The sequence below is a fragment of the Diuraphis noxia genome, unplaced genomic scaffold (genome assembly GCF_037042655.1).
Source record: "Diuraphis noxia isolate RWA-SAM2 unplaced genomic scaffold, SU_Dnox_SAM2 contig0001, whole genome shotgun sequence".
Lineage (NCBI taxonomy): Eukaryota > Metazoa > Arthropoda > Insecta > Hemiptera > Aphididae > Diuraphis > Diuraphis noxia.
This window is the reverse complement of record NW_028301711.1, coordinates 13,268,600-13,287,409: the sequence shown is the minus strand read 5'-3', so window position 1 is coordinate 13,287,409 and position 18,810 is coordinate 13,268,600. Positions and strand designations below refer to the sequence as shown.

The window sequence follows — 18,810 nt, the reverse complement described above, 5'->3', positions numbered from 1 at the left end:
GTATTTACCTTGCATGCTGGCCGCTCCATCATAAGACTGTCCAACTAAAAAATTTTTCCAATCCAAATGATTGTACTCCATAACTTTTATAAACAGATCAAAAAGAGCTTGGCCAGTAATGAATATTGATTCTTTGATGGAAATAAGTCTTTCAAATACTTTTTCTTCTTTTGTATAACGAATCACAAATGAAACTTGTTCTCTTTTCGAAATATCAAAAGTAGAATCTATACTTATGCTAAAGAATTTAGCATTTTGGATCTCAAATTTAATAATAACTAATATTTCTTGTGCTAGAGCATTTATAAGTAAATTTTGACGTTGCCAAGATATAAATGAAAGTTCTTTTCTGTTGCTTATTTTGAGATTTGAAACATGAATTGAAATAGCTGGAGAATACTTTGCCAAAAGCTCGACTAAATCTTTAAAATTACCTTTATTAAAATCCGACCATTGTTCTCGATGACCTCGAAAAGCCAATGAGTGGTATCCCAGATATTTAGTTATTTCTATCAACTGCCCTACTATTTCACGATTAAGTGCTACTTGCTTCTTTTGTTCTTCAACTATTGATGGTATTAATGGTAACGTTAATTCTCTCAATTTTACTTTAAGTGAAGCTTCTACATGTGCATCAGTAGTCTCATGTCCCATTAAGGATATAGACTCATTTTGGAATTTACAAAATCCATCTGATACCCAGGCTTTCTTACTTTTTTTTCCAAATAACATACAATGCAAGCAAAATACTCGGTTTATACCAGGAGAATAAGTTAACCAATCTCTATGCATCATCGTTCCATCTGGTAACTTTCTGTAATACCAAGCTTCGTGAAAGCATCTGTTGTTAATTTTGGGAAATTGAGAATTTGGTAAATCTGTAGCTTTTGGTTGACATGGGCCCAATTTTAAAATCATATTTATCATCTCTGGAGTATAACGGTCTATTTTTGAAAAAAATTTTGGGTCATTTTTCCATTTAAATGAATTTGATAATGATTCTAATTCATCACTATGTGTATCAAACTATAAACAAACAAACATAATTTAAGTTAGTGGTATAAAAAAAGCAAAGTATTAAATAAATCATAACTTAACATTAAATTACATACTTGATATTCATTTAAAATAGTCGATACTGAATCGTCAATGACATTAATGACAGAAATATTCTCTAGAAATTGAGATCCATTATCACTCTTTTCAATGTTTTCACATCTTGTTAGTAAATTGATTTCTTGAGTCTAAAAATACATAATATTATAATACTTTTATTTTTATGAAATTTTAAAAAAGATTTTAATTTAGCATAGCATATTGATTTACATTTGTTGATGGTAAATCAGCATTAATTTCAGAAGTGGCCAATAACTTTTCTGATACATCCCCATCATCACTATTGTTTTTATCCATATCTATCAAATTACTAACATTTGATTGGGATATCTAGAAATGTGTAAATATTTTTTATTTATTATACACAGAGGAAATGAAGGATATAAAGGTATTATTTTACCATAACATACAGTTTTTATAAAACTAAAATTAACCACTAATTTGACTCAACTATGAAGTTTGTAGTATAAAAATTTGTTAAAAGACCTAAACAGATTTTTGTATTTTATTTTTATATTCTATATCATCATTAAAAATAGGATTATTTTCTAAAATAGAAATAGAAGATACAAAAAAAAAAAATAATGACATGATTAAGAATTAAATTTGTAACACTTTATATAAGTGCTTAAAATTTACAAAACTCCAACTTACATGACAATTATTTAAAGTAATTGAAGTAGAATTAACATTTTTAGTTGAATAATTATTTATTAATGAATCAGATTCATTTCTACTAATTTCATCAACTGACATTAAATTATTATTTTCAAGATTCTAAAAAAAATTAAAATTAAAAACCTATTAAAGTTTTACCTATATTTGTAGGTAACATAAAACAATTAACAAGGATTTAATTTACTTGGTATTCATTTTCATTCACATCATTTTCTAAATCAGTAGCACAAGCTATAGTAGAATTCGATAACAATTTAGCAATATCACATTTGACTTTATCTGTTTTTAATAAACAATCAAAATTTTCTTGAGGAATCTAAAACGGTCAAACATTTTTAATTAAATAATAAATACTATACATAGGAAAGGTTGGCCAAACTATATTAAATCATATCAGATATCAGAAATATTAATTATACTTACATATTCCCCAAGAAAAACTTGGACACATGGTACACATGATTTTACTCATGTTCTTAGTTGGTATAAAAAATAAATAATTAATCATGACTTATCAGTACCTATAATTTATGTTTGTCTCAACAGCAATTTCATGCAAAATAACCTTTTGAATATATAATCATTTTTTTAATTTTAGGAACCTTAATAATTAAATAACTTTTAACACATATTAATTTTGGTTACCTATTAATAGTTTAATAGTTTTAAGTTAACTAAAATCTAAATTATTAGTTAGTTTTATTTTTAAAAAAAATTGGATTTAATATATTTTTAATTGTTATAACTTATAATTGCTCTTAACAATGCACCATGAAATCTTGTTGCTATCTATAATTTATTAATGATAATTATTACTTAACTAGGTATATATTATTTTATAGCTATGTACAATTAATAAAATAATAGTTAAAGGGACTACAGCCGTTAAAAATATATAATAGGGTAAATTTTAGTATAGTAAGAAACAGGTTGGTAAATATTCCTATTTGATACCAGTACAGACATAAGTAATTTTTTTAAACTAATAAAATACCTAACTAGAAATTACCCATATAAAATATAAATTAAATAAGTAATACATAATAATATGTAAATTGTATAATTATAAAATACTATAGATACTAATAAAAGATACTAAACATTAGTCATTAATACATACCTGAATATGCATGTACATTACTACTTTAAAATATGATAACTATTTTATACTTACTTTTACGTTTGTTTTGAAGTACATAGAAATTTTTTTTTCTTGTCGACTATATGGCGTTTCTGAATTCTTCAGTATTGTTTCAGACATTTTAGTATTGGGTTTTAACTTTTTTTTTGCACAAGCATTTATATGCCTTTTCCAATTTGTCCAATTGATATTAGAACGAACTTTTCCACAAAACTCACAGTTTGTATTTGACATTTTTATATTTTATAGGTAATTATAATAATATTTAAACACAATATTGGCCAGGACTTTTTACCAAAACGGAATAAACTATGCATACATAAGTTTAAAATGTCTATTTAACAAGAACGATTAGTGATTACTCAATAAGACAATATTGCCATTTGCCAATTAATAATATGAAACATAAATAGAATTTCTACAATAATATTGTATTTTGCTGTTGCAGGCTTGCAACCTATGCTTATTGAATGCACAAAGTTCCTAAATAGCTGTCATATACCGTGGTACCTAGACAGTAGGCTAATCAGTATTTTATCAATCTTTGACTATCTAATGTCTATTGAATAATATATATTAAATATTTAAATGATTGACAAACATTTTTATAACCTCATAATTTATTCAACAAATATCTAAATTTTCCAACAGGCATCTCGCATCTGGGTAGTACCACCCACCCCATAATTAAGTATGGCACTTGCCATACTTGACCACCGCTTTCGGCGCCACTGTCCCTCTCGTTTTAAGAGACTTGGAATAATCCGTGAATTTCACTTTTATAATTAAAAATTTTAAATATTTTATAACAATTACCAATACATTAAAATTGTATTTAAAATTTTTTGTATAAGAATTTCAATACATAGGTAATAAATATGTCATACGCTTTATATAATCCAAATTTCACCTAGCATGTAAATTGTAAATATTCTTGCAAACTTTTTGAAAAATGTCATGTTGTCGGTATTTAGTATATATTAAATAGGTATTATACTTAAATACAATTTAATTTGTTTTAACACAGTTGTTGCTGTAGAAGTATTTAGGTGTGATGAGTAGATTTTTGGTAAACTTCACATAATAATTAATAACTAATAACAATAATGTTATGACTTTTTGTTCCCAATAGTCAATAACAATTACTTAATTAGGTACCTAATACTTGTTGATTCGTTGATAAATTTTACAATCATATAACATTAAATAAATCTTTACATATTTGTCAATATAATCTAGCACATAATACAAATTTGATTAGCTATAATAAAACATTTAAATCATATTTGCTCAAACACATTATAAGACGCCCTTCAAAACATTTAAATGTGTAATATATAGTTAATTAGCCACATCCATATTGATATGTTTAATAAAATAAAAATGAATTTTGCTTCTATACTCAATTCAGAATAAAATTACAACAGTTTATGAATGTTTACTTTACACGATTGATGGGTGATAAAGGTATGCTGCAAGTTACAAGCCAAACAAGCTCAAACTCGGTGTGTGCTATCGTCTGACACCTGGTAGACCTACTCTTATCCTGAAAGAGTGTAAGGTACAGATACTAGGTAGGGATTTTTATGGTAAGTAGGTAATTTGATATATTATTAAACAAATGTAAATAATATAAACTGTTGATACTTTTCATTCCAAATTTAATATCAAATAATAGTAAACAGATGTTTACTCTATAATTAATAATTGTTATACTCTGTTCTAAATGAGACCATACCCTATTGGTGGTGATCAGTTTTTGTTGTTGCAGTCAAACTGAGGCAACATGCGAGATCAGTGCTTTTGGACAAAATTTATCAACCAGAAAAAGCCATATCTCTAAAAATTAAGTGCTAGAAAACAAGCCTTAAGGATCTCATCAAAATTAAACTGTAAGTTGAAATGTTTTTAAATATAAATTGTTTGGCACATGCTGATTAAAATAAATAAATATTTCCAAATTGTCCATTGTTTTTCTTTGCTTACAGGCCATAAAGGCCTTTTGCCTCTTTTACCACGTAACCCACAGATCCTGATCATTCATATCTTCAATTTTTGTTGTTTCCAAGTTTTCTAAATCTTTGTTTACTCTATCGAGCCATCGCTGACGAGGGTTTTCTCTTATCCTTATTTCGTTAGATTTATCGATTAGTACTTAATGAATTAGCTTATACTTTGCCCTCAATACACTCTAGCATTTTAGCTTTCAGACATGCTTGTATTTTTAGTTATTTTCCAAAATCCATTATCAAACTTTCTTAATAATTTCCTATCTATCTTGTGTGAAAATATATGATAAATTGAGATTTTAGAGTATGTTAATTAGTGGAGAGAAGTCATTTAAGTTAAGTTAAGAAGTGGCGTGCGTAAATGAAAAATATTGAGAAACCTGGTTTTCGAACAAAACCCAGCTGAAGTACAGACATTGGTCTCATTTTGAATAGAGTATAGGTCATCATTTTATCATTTGTATCTTACCCATCAACAAATGTAGTTAAGTAATGTTCCAATGCTCTAGAAAAACAAAGGTAAATAAAAAATACCTATTGTAAATATAAACATCATACGTATACCAATGTTTTAAAATAATTTGATTCTTACGGCTCTATATTGACCAGTAGTATTATAGGAATACTAAATGTCTCAAAGGATCCAAGATCATCAAACGAATGATGAATGTGGCTGAAATTCATCTTACATAATGGACAAAGGTGTGCAATCTAAACAATAAACATATGAAAATATTAACATTATGATTAAGACTTTTTAAATTAATTTAAATTAATCAAATTAATTATTATATTATACAGTATACACACTAAGTACAAAAATAAATAAATCATGCTAGATTTTTTCAATTGTAATTATTAGGGCCCGGAAGTTCATGCATTTGCATGTTTTTAATGAGTGCATCAAAAAGTTGCTGGATGAGCTACAAATTTGAATCACAACCTGATGAGTTCAAAAATGAAATTTTAGTTTGCATATTTTCGCATATTTTGAGGTTTTTTACATAATATGCATATTTTAAAAAAAAATTGCATTTTATTGCATTTTACCTTTGATATTTTTTTTTTCATTAATATTTTATAGAAATTTCGGACTTTGAGTATAAAAACCTATTTAAAATTATACAGGTCGTACTTTAATTTAATATTATGTAATTACTAGGGCCCGGAAGTTCATGCGATAATTCATGATAGGCGATAACGATAAGCCAGTACTTAGCCTATACTTCTAGCTAAATTGAATTGAAACGATAATCGACAATTGTTATATTCTCAAATATCAAGTATTAATAAAATGGTTTAATGACTGTCGCGATTATCATGATAGCACGATACAAGAACGTATTATAGTGAGAGTCCGAGCACAAGGTTTAGTCCGTTAGTCGTGTGCGATCGTCCTATAGTGTTGTTTTTGTTTTACATCAGTTTCCATTAATTTTAAAATGCCAAAAGTCGGAACGAATCGAATTTGTAGTTATGTGGCCGAGTTTGGTGAAAATATATTTGCATCCGATGGAGGTGTTTTATTTTGTAAAATGTGCGAAATAAAGGTGAACAGTGACAAACGTTTTTGCGTAACTCAGCATATAAAAACTGAGAAACATGCTCGAGCTGTTAATCGCAAAGCTAAAAAAAATAGTTCAACGCAACCGCTTATTACGACACCATCATCACGAAAATCTGATTTTAACAAAGATTTATGCAAAGCATTGTTAAAATCAAATATTCCGTTGGAAAAACTAAGCAACACACATTTTCGATCATTTCTAGAAAAATATGTGGATAAGGACATTCCTTCCGTATCTACGCTAAGAAAAACCTACGTCGAAGATTGCTACCAAGAAACGATGGACGAGATAAGAAATGAGGTGAAAAATAAAAAGATTTGGGTGTCGATTGATGAGACGACAGATTCAGAAGGGCGATATGTTGCGAATGTTATAATTGGCACGTTACCAGTAGATGAACCTGGTAAACATTTTTTACTTGCCTCTGAAGTTCTGGAAAAAGCAAACCATACAACAATTAGTAAGCTTTTTGACAAAGCACTTTTTTCATTATGGCCGAAAGGAATACAACATGACGACGTTATTTTGTTTGTTAGCGATGCAGCACCGTATATGGTGAAAGCTGCAAAATCCATACAGGCCTTTTACTCCAAAATGATACATGTAACCTGTCTGGCCCACGGTCTTCACCGAGTATGTGAGAAAATTCGAGCAGAATTCCCTAAAGTCGATGAACTTATATCCAACATGAAAAAAGTATTTTTGAAAGCACCAGCTCGCATCGAATTATTTCGACGAGAAGCCGCTGATACGCCATTGCCACCTTCACCAATTATAACGCGCTGGGGTACCTGGTTGAAAGCGGCTATGTATTATTGTGAGCATTTTAAAACTATAAAAAAAGTTGTTAATATGCTTGATGCTGATGATGCCGTGGCAATTGAAAAAGTAAAACAAATAATATGTGATAAAAATGTTCAATCAAATTTAATTTTTATTCACACAAATTATGGTTTCTTAATATCAGCCATTAACAGTTTAGAAACTCGAGGAACACCCTTAGTTGAAGAAATTCAAATTGTAAATAATGTCATAAAAAAATTAAAAGAAATTAAAGTTCCAAAAGGCGTTATAATTTACAATAAATTGGAACAAGTTATTGAGAAAAACGAGGGGTTTAAGATACTGTCAACAATTTCAAAAGTCATGTCAGGAGAAGAAACAACAACAGATGGCCTTCCAGAGGATCTTCAAATTTCAGATTTCATACATTTCAAGTATGCTCCAATTTCTTCTGTTGATGTAGAACGGAGCTTTTCTCTTTACAAAAATATGTTGGCTGATAATCGCCGTTCATTTGTATTTGAAAACCTGTCAAAGTCACTGGTTGTAAATTGTAATTCCTAAAGTAAATATAACATAATATATACCATATTAATTAATAAATAAATTGTGCTTGTTTTTTCCCATATTTTAATTATTTTTTTTTTTACCAAAAACGAAAATAACTTGATGTTTTTTTTTTTTTTAAATGCATATTTAGCGCATATTTTATTGATCTTGAGCGCATATTTGCATGCATATTTTGATAGTTTTTTGTGCATGAACTTCCGGGCCCTAGTAATTATTAAAGATTTCAGATGACAAAAATTATATTTTTCTGAATTTAAATTGAAGTTCAGTCATCTTATTTTTAAAATTTGTGTTAATCCATTTGTAAAAATTTAAATTACTTAGAAAACATTCAAATAAATGATGGTGATAATTAAAGTAAATGGCTTAACAAAAAAATTTACTAAACTTTCATACTTACATACAATTAAAAAACAAAACATTACCGATGTATTCTAACAAAAACTGTGTATATACTTATATCAAATTATATTTAAATTATTTTTTAAACGATATAAACATAATCTTAGCGCTTAAACTTACAGTAGATCATCTTTTTAAACATTCATAGCAGAATGGATGCTCACATACATTTGTATGACATTTATTGTGAAAATTATCAAGACAAATTGAACATTGAGGATCAGGTACTGAGAAGGGTACAATAAGTCCAAAATTATAGGTAGTTTCTTCTGATATCAACGCCATTACATTCCTAGGTGTAGAGTTTCTGTTTGTTGACATAATGAGTTTTAAATTTAAATTCTACAGTAAAAAAATTAAAATTTTAAGTAGTTTAATTGTTGTTTACTAAATAACATAGGTACATAAGGTAAATAATATTAAGTTCATACTTCATTAATACATGCAGTAATATACATTAATAATTAAATCAATAAAATTAGCATAGTATTCAGATTGGAACTTCCTGGGTTATCATGACAAACAAAAATCAAATTTAAGATGCCAGAAATAACTTAAATATTTGTTTATTTACAATTTAACCCTTTTAAATTTAGGTTAGAAAATACTTAAATTTTTTTTAAGTAGTAGTACTATGTTTATAAATAAAACAAAACAGATTGACAACAAAAAAAAATTAAGGAAATACAAAAAGACAAAAAAGTAAAAATCAAATAAAGTTTTTATATCAGAAGCACCCTTATATATTTTTGCATTTCTCTTCCATCCTATGTGAAAACGCCCATGATAATAGGATAATACCTATAGAAGTATAGAACATAATAACTAAAAATACCTAATAATTATAGAAAATCATAAATTCTGATATTATGGTGATCTAGACAACATGAATAAGCATCTATAATAACTTAAATAATAGTGCAAATTGAGCAGAGGCGGTTTGAAATTTTTCAGTTGGTGGTTCAAGAATAGTTAAAACCACCCACCCACCCACCAAAAAGTCACACTGCAAAACCTTACTTAATTTTATCATTTTTTTTTTTTTATTATCATTATTTATACTAAAATTTTATAATTTTGATAATTGATATATTAAGTACCGAATTCTAAATAACCAAGTAAACAACTTGATATTACAAACCTAAAGATATAAGATAAAATTAGTTTAATTTAGTATTCTAGTGGACAGCATGTTGCATGATTAATTAACTTTAAGTTAAACATGGGGCATTGTATTTCATTGTTTTCTTTAATAAGTAGGTAGGTATATACTTAACATTTTTTTTTTATTAAAACATTTTAATTCAATTAATGAAAGTCAATATACTTACATCATTTTTTAAGTGTTAACAATACACATTAATGCTTTTTGCAAAACACTGGAAGTTGAAGCAAATTTATTAATAACATCTTCAATTGATACTTCTATATCAGGGGTACAAGAAATTAACATTAAATTATCCAACCTTTTTTCTCCAACAGTAGAGCGTAATTTTGTTTTAATGAGTTTAAGCTTGGAAAAACATTGTTCTGTAGTTGCTGATGTTGGCGGCAAAGTACAAATTCCCTTATAAGCCATGAATAAATTTGGAAAAGCTGACACCATTCCCATTTTACACAGTGCAGAGTAAATGGTAGTAACATGTATTGTTTCTTTGGAATCATCACTGTCAGTATCATTTTGATCACTTAAATCATTTGTATTAATTGTATGTTTAGAATGTTTAGATTGCATTTTTATGTCATTTGCTGTAGCACTATTCATAAAGTTTTTATAATTAGAAGCAAATAATTCATAATATTCTACATTTAAACCAATTTTGTTAATTCTATCTGCAGACAACCAGTTTACCAAGTAATCAAATTTATTTGGGGAGACTTTGTTTAACTCTAAGCATTCAGGTAGTAGTAATGAAAATTCTTTGAAGATATTTTCAGAACCACTAAATCTATCATCTAGTTTAGATAAAATTACATCCAATGAACATCTATAAACTTCACATACATAGCGGTAATTTGCTGAAGTTATTCTTTCATCACTACTTATTTCTCCACTCATGTTTTTCTTGCGAGATGTACGCACCTCTGCTAAATCATGTTCCTCTAAGTCTTGTGCTTCACAAAATAATTTTGTTTCTGTAAATAGGTTCTCATATACAGATTCAGTTTTCATTGCTCGTAAATCTTGTATTTTTTGTCGAGTCACTTTAATTAAATGTATTGCTTGAATGAAATCGATGGTAGGATTTTGTAAATAATTTGATAAAGGTGTAGTAATTGAGAATATATTGCGCATCATATGCATTGTAAGAACAAATTTAAAAGAATTAAGTTGTTTTAAAAAACTATTAGCTAAATGTGTTTTTTTTGTCAGTTTCTTCAAGGCTAATTTTTTTAATGTTAAAATAATTGATTTATAAGTCATTTGTATAACTTCTAAAGAATGGTCATGGTATGTCCATCTCGTAGCAGAAAAACTTTTTAACCTACGAATATGTTGGTTTTTATATAATTGTTTTTGAAACTCTACATATGTTACGGTTCTCTTTCTGGCACCTAAAAATGTTACCAAACTACTAATTGTACCAAAAAAGTCTTGAGCACATTCAGTTGCTTCACAACAATCAACAACAGCTAAATTTAAGCAATGTACACTACACCATACATTTAGTGCACTTTTATTTTCATTTTGTATTAATGAGCGTAATCCTTTTACAGCTCCTTGCATATTAGATGCCCCATCATAAGCTTGTCCAATCAGATAATGCCTCCAATTTAAATTATATTTGTCACATACTTTACAAAATAACTCATACATCCCATTTCCAGTTGAATCTACTGTTTCATTAACACAAATTAATCGCTCTTTTATAAGCCCATCGTTTGACGTGCGTGAAGTTGCCCCCCCCACATTGTCGTATCAACCTCGAACCTTCACCAATATTTCGGAACTAATTGGAACCTAGTTTTCGAAATTTGGAACCTCATACATTTCCTGGGAAAAAATTTTTTCAGTTGGGGGGGTCAACTTCACGCAGCCCCCCCACTTTGTCATATCATCCTCAAACCTTCACCAATATTTTGGAACTAATTTGGAACTAGTTGAAACCTAGTTTACGGAATTTGGAACTTCTAACTTTCCCCAGGAAATATTTATTTTTTGGGAGGGGGCAGACCCCCATATTTTCGTATCGACCTCGAAACTTCAACAATAATTTGGAACTAATTTGAACCTAGTTTTCGAAATTTGTTAGTTCATGTTTTTTACAGAAATTAAGACTGAATAATACACTTGATGTTTCTTATTATAAGTATTATGTAAAAAAAATGTTAAATAATATTAAAAAATTGCATATACTTTGATATATATATTATATTTTAATTTCTCATAAATGAAATTTTGTTTGACATTTAAATATGTATTCATATGGAAAATAAAATATTCTACTACTGTATACATTTATTGAGACATTAAACGACTTAATAACTCACTGAAATTATGCTGCGAATAATACAGTTAGGTTACATTCGGTAAGGTTATGAATAATAATATTTTTAATATTACGTAGTAGGTATATGTAAAATATTTATGTAATAAGTAACAAAATTTCGTTTTATGTTTAAATAGATTAAGCAAAATATATAGTAAAAAGAATAAAAATCGTAAGTACAATAAAATTAATAATTACAATATTCAATGTTCAATAACTAATCAACAATTTTCAATATAAAACAACTATATAAACTCAATATTTAATGCTTCTGATCAGCAGATACAAAATTTCAAAATCAATGCTAAAACTAAACTAAAATAAAGTAAGAATATCATTTTTTTTCCTTATAGTACCTTATAGTATATACCTTATACTATACTACTTTAATAATATAATTATAACAATGACGTACGATTATAACTTAACATACATCAATACATAAAGTCGAATTTTTATAGTTGATGAATTAATTTTTATCTTGGCTACTAAATCATTGTGGGTTTCCCATCACTTGCTCTTTTAACGTAGGCTATGTAATGATCATTGTTGTATCCAACTTATACTTTAACGTTTTCGTATACAAACTATATTATATTATGTGTAAGGGATCGTATGTATTACAATTGTAATTGATTAAGTGTACTTAGAATGATGATGTACAAAAATTATATACATGTTTAGTTTATAAATAATAAAAAGAATAAACATCGTAAGTACAATTAATAATTACAATATTCAATGTTCAATATAACTAATAAACAATTTTAAATATAAAATAACTAAATAAACTAAATACTCAATGCGGCTGAGTAGTGGACACAACATTTGCTAAAACAATCAATGCTAAAACTTAAACTAAAATAAAGTAATAAGAATAGTACACTCAGAAAAAAATGGCATTTAATTAATGAAAAAAGTATGTTATATCAATGAAAAACGGGTATGATTTTGATCCAATGAAGTCAATTCATTATCTTTAGGCAATTGATTAAATTAAATTAATGAATCTGAGAATTCTTAGAAAAAGTAAATTTTCCATTAAATTAATTATGACTTTATATAGTTTAAAAAAAATATTTCTTTCATTATAAGTAATCATATAATAGAAACAAATATTAATTGCAATAACATTAATACTATTACCTTTAAAGTATAAACTTACTATCTTTAAACTAAAGATTTAATTTACTAAAAAAAAGGAAATTTTCCTTCAAAGTAATGATTATTTTTTAAAGATTTAAGAAATTGTTTCTTTAAATTTAAGAAATCATATAGTAAAAACAAACATTAATTGTTATAAGATCAATACTATTACCTTTAAAGTATAAACTTACTATTTTTGAAGTAAAGATTTAATTTACTAAAAAAAAGTAAATTTTCCTTCAAAATAATGATGACTTTTTAAAGATTTAGGAAATTGTTTCATTTAATAAAATAAATCATATACTAAAAACAAATATAAATTTTAATAAAATCAATAACTTTTACATTTAAATAATTATTTTTTATTCATGAATCTAAATGTAATAAATGTTAACATTTCAGTATAAATAGGCATTTTTAAAATCAAAATATTTTTGACAAACAAAGTTTTTTTTTACTAAGTTAATTTCATTGAAATTACTTAGGTACATATAAATATAAAACAAAAGTTGAAATTATTTTTATAAGCATATTACACAATCGGTATTTAACTACAATTTATGACAAAATTAAAAATAATTATTCAACCTCACAACATTTTCATTATTAGGCAATGTGTAAATATGAATAGGGGGGCTATTGAACTCATTAATATTTTTTAAAATATAATTGGCATTATTAGCAGATGCATTTATTTTGTAAGAAGCAAAATGTCTTCTGTATGATATTATTTCTATATGTGTACACAATAAATAAATATTTGTATCGTTCACACAAACAATTTGTTTGATAAAAAAAATTTGTGGTATATTAACATCATAGGTTGTTATTAAATTATCAGTTTTATACTCAGTACCACAGAAAGATATTTTATCGAAATATAAAGAATTCTTGAGTAATAATTCATTAGAAAATAAATGTTTAATTTCCTGATAATATTGACATGTAGAAAGTGAATACCCTTTGGATAATGGTTTGTATTTTTTTAAATCCATAACATTGAAGTTGGTTATAAACTCAGTGAAGTTTAAACAGAACTTAATACCTATGGACAGAGGAGTGTTAATTCTTGAGTTTATATTTTTAGTATATGATTTAAGTTCACGATGTGTGGATTCAAAGTTATAAGTCCACAAATATTTTAAAGGACCGCTTTGTCTAATTATATTGCAATAGTGTGTAAGGAAATGATGCTTTGGTTTTAAACAGTCGTTAAATAGTTCTACATATTTAGTATTATGGTAAGCAATGCACTTTTCAAGTTTAATAATATCTTCATCATCAAAAGCTGGTTGTAAAATAAGATCTGTTATATCAATAAAATTATAGAATATAATTTATAAACACTATAACTATAAACCTACCTGTTTTGTCAGGAACACAAAGTACCGTAAATTAATTTAATTTCTTCTTTTCTCCTACATAAGTGTTTAAATATTTAGTTCCATCACAGCTACTTGCATCTAATACATTTAAAATTACCATTAACTATCAAAATTATTAAATATAATATATTGTCAAGTAAACAGATTATCATACTAGGTTCTTTTTCAAAGCTAGGTAAAACCAGTAAATTCTTTCTCTCTGGCTCCTCTTCCATATTATCAACAAGACATTCTAGTTCCAAACAACTTTTAGGATCCGGTTTCAATAGGGACACTATAAGTAATAGTTTATTAGATGATTAAAGATCTTAATAACTTATTGACATTAATTTAAAATTATAGGAAAAAAACATTCACAGTTGCATACTTGTTTTGTCAGAACTCAGTATAGTTGGTAAATTCGGTTTCCCTGATCTTGGTTATCTACATTTGAATATTCAACTTCCATACAGCTATCGGGATCTGGTTCTTTTAGCCACACTATATATAACGGTTACAAATTGTTATTATTTATGAATAATAAATATAGTTATATTAGGTCACAAAAAAATTCAGCAAAATATCTTGGAATGCACCTTGACTCTCATCTAAACTGGAAACACCACGTCCGTCAGAAAAAAATTCAGATTAAAGAACAAATGCGAAAACATTATTGGTTAGTCGGACCTCACTCCGAGTTAACCATAGAAAACAAACGTCTACTGTATGTAGCAATTATAAAACCGATCTGGATATTTGGCATTCAATTGTGGGGTTGTGCCAGTAAGTCTAACATCGATGTAATACAACGCTGGCAAAATATTGCACTTAGGACCAGTCTTAAGCGTCTGAAACCATACGACTTAGTTTAAGATTTTAGATTAAGGCAGGAGACACTTCATTGGAAGTGACTCCATCAACGTGTAATATACATATATATTTTATGTCAAGTATGTAAAATGTGTGTAATTGTCAAACATATTTATAAAGACCTTTGGGTCGTTTAAATAATAAAGACCCAGGGCATTATAAAAAAAAAAAAAAAAAAAAAATATTAGGTCATAAGCCATTAGGTACCATTAGGTATGTGAATAAATACCTTTATACGTAAACCATATTTCATGTAAGGTACCTATTTTAGAATACATATTTTGATATTCATAAATTTAATAATAAATGAGAAAAATTTTGATTTGATTTTTAAGTGACCATATAATTTAGTAAATAAAAATTATTAATTTACTTTATGGTCTTTATGTTCTTAACATAATTCTAAATTAAGTACATAATTTAACTATGGTTAAGGTTAATACATTTTTATTAACTAAATTAAATAGGTAAGTACTAGAAAAATAGAATTTATCTCAGTCATTCAGAAAATTTGTAAACTAAAATTTAAATATTTAAAAAAAAATTAAAATTATAAATTAGACACTTACCTGAGGTACAAGGTTTATTTGTTTTAATAAAAAAATTTAATGTGTCCAAGCTTTTATTAGCCCCTTTAAATTTCATTTTGCATGAATTAACATGCCGATTCCAGTTTGTGGAGTTAATTTTTTTTAAATCCCGTTCACGTCCACAATGTGAGCACTTCATATTAAAGATATTACAAAATGAACCAACAGTATTGCGGACCGTAGTAAAATAATTTTAACAATTCAGTATTCACTAAAATAACGTCCACAACGGCACATCGCCTGACAAGTGACTGAATTACAGAAAATAGGAAAAGCAGGATTAAACAGTAACGATAATAATTGTTAAATTCATATCATGTTATACTATTTGTATATATTTTATAGTATTTTTGTAAATCAATAAATCATACGACAACATACATACACACACACACATACATTTTCAGCCGATGCTCTGCACGAAATTCTATTTTTATCTCACTGATATAGTAATATGACTATTCATTATATATTCCCATTTATATTTAATCTTGATTATAAATTCTATAGTATTGTTATTAATGATAGTTGAACTATTGAAATACGATTTCGTTATTCATTTTATCGCGAATCAGTGAAACGGCCGAAACGTTGGTAGTTGGGTATTTGATAAACGGGATTCGGATTATTACTTTATTAGTTACTAGGTACTTTACTAGTAATTCCGATATATAATAATTATAATTATTTTTTTTTTGGTTTAAACCAAAGTCAGTTAAAATTTAAACAATATATAATATATATTATAATATTACCTATATAGTAATATTATCATCAATAAAATAATTTTTAGAATTTGCCTATAATATAAAAATGTCCTGAATTAGAAAGAAATTCGATAATAATGATAATTCTAACATAGGATTAATTGCGATTTGCACATAATCAAATAATATCCTATTATTGCTTACAAAACGTGACTTTATTTTCGTCATAATTTATAGAGCTGTTTATAAGTTAATTGTTAATCTATGTTATTCAGTCTTTAATGATTGTATTTATTTGTTCATTGTTGCTAACATTGACATGGCTATCAAATTACCATTTTTCATATTACCACCGGTTACCAAGACCAAGTACCTACCCGTCTATTAAAATGACAACCACCCCAAACATTTTGGTGGTTCAGTGAACCACAAAATGCATGATCAAGCCGCCTCTGAAATTGAGAGTAAGTACCTTTAGAGTTAGAGTTCCTGTTATATGTTTTATTTATGACTTATTCATTATGTAATGAATTCAGTGATATTCAGTTATTGTATAAAAGAAAATATAATAATACTCGTACACCTACTCTAAAGACTAAAAGTTTAAAGTATTCATAAATTACAACAACTAAACTAAAATTATTATTCTTGGGTTTTATATGTGATTTTGTCCAAATTATAAAAAAAACTATGTTTACAGATATTTTAGGATTTTTAATTTCAAATGAACACTATTATACTAATCTGAAACCTCGTTTTAAATTTTCAATTCTAAGCTATAAAAATTGAGCATTTTATAAATACTACAGAATAATGTTGCCAATATTTTAACTTTAAATGCTTCAAAAATATTTCATTGGGAATGTATTAGCACTATGCATTTATAATATTTTAAACTAATATTGTAAAACTACGAGAAGCAATGTAATTATCAAGTTTTTGGCACAATGAATAAAATTGAATTGTGATCTATATAAAAAATAAATAAAAAAATTTAAAATGTTTGTAAACATCTTAAAACTAGTCAAAATAAATTGTATATGTTATCAAGTATATATTAATAGTATACAATTAACATTAATATGATACCTATATATAATAAAAATCGAAAATCCCATATGTCTATTGACGAATATAGCTCAATATTAGATGAAATATTCTTTCAACTTCATGCTATCATTAATATTTTGTAATATAATACCATGGTATAGTTTAAATATGTTAATAATAAGGAATTAAATTACTGATAATTTAGATAGTTATAATTAATAAGTCAGTTATTATATTTCGAAGCATTAAATATCACATAGGTTTCATATTTCAAAAATATAGAACCATTCTAATTAATAAAAAAAATATTTAAAATTAAATTAATTTTGATTATATGATTCAAAAAGGTTTTTACATGGAACATTTTTTCCTAATTTAAATATGTCATGCTGAAAACTGCTGTCACGTAAAATTCGAAACACACTGTACATTATTTAACGGGGTAGTTGCATTTTAAACACATCAATTTGAGATAATAGGAAGGATTTTAGAAATAAAATAAGATACCGCTCAACTGTAACTGCCATGTAATGACTATGATACATAATTAGTAATATAGATATAATATTTAAGTTAAAAGTTTACATAAAATAAAATAGCGTTGTATGATGAGTATTTATTATGTTATAATGTCAGTCGATTTTCATAAATGTATGATTGATAATCATTTATACAAGGCCATATTTAGGAATTTTGCACCCCCGAGCTTATAATTTATGAATTTCTTTACAATAGTAGTGGTGACTGAATTTTTTATGTGGCCTATAAAATAAATTCATTTTTACGTCTCCATTTCTCATTGACAAATTTATTCGCAGTTAATTTTAACCAGGAATGCACTTCCTGCATATTTTTAATAGTAGGTATATTGCAAAAAACATAAGTAATTAACTTATAGCTCAGGTACGGAATTATCTGCCTATTATCTACCATGGTGCATATGGCCAAAAAGGTTATGTAGATAACTTACGTAATAGGCGTTGTGTCAACAAATATGAAACTAAGTTTCGCCGTAGTGCTGGCCGTGTTGGGTATTGTAGAAATGTATATATGACATATTAATTTGACAGTAGCCCAATTACCGAATATAATAATTAAAAAAATCGTGGAAAACATTGGCCTAATCACCGGGTCTACTGGTTTTAAATGTAAAACTGCATTTACTCAATTACTGTAGATCTTTTTGAAAAAAGCTCATTTCGGCCCAATTTTCGGACGCCAAAATGATCGGATGACATAAAAGCAGGCAAGTTTAACAATACTAAAATATGTAATTGCAACAACTTCTGAACCATAAAATGTATTATAATTTATGATAAACTAAA

General features: G+C 26.7%; 2 protein-coding genes across 2 annotated transcripts; one reads left to right on the top strand and one right to left on the bottom strand.

Moving 5' to 3' along the window:
* The first annotated feature begins 6,047 nt into the window (after positions 1-6,047).
* Positions 6,048-7,923, top strand: LOC149059786 (uncharacterized). The gene has a single exon (XM_089217586.1). It carries the CDS (start codon positions 6,387-6,389, stop codon positions 7,857-7,859), a length of 1,473 nt encoding a protein of 490 aa, XP_089073712.1. The 5' UTR covers positions 6,048-6,386; the 3' UTR covers positions 7,860-7,923.
* Positions 7,924-9,606: 1,683 nt separating this feature from the next.
* On the bottom strand, positions 9,607-10,572 carry LOC107167567 (uncharacterized). The gene has a single exon (XM_015516683.1). It carries the CDS (start codon positions 10,570-10,572, stop codon positions 9,607-9,609), a length of 966 nt encoding a protein of 321 aa, XP_015372169.1.
* Between the last annotated feature and the right edge of the window lie 8,238 nt (positions 10,573-18,810).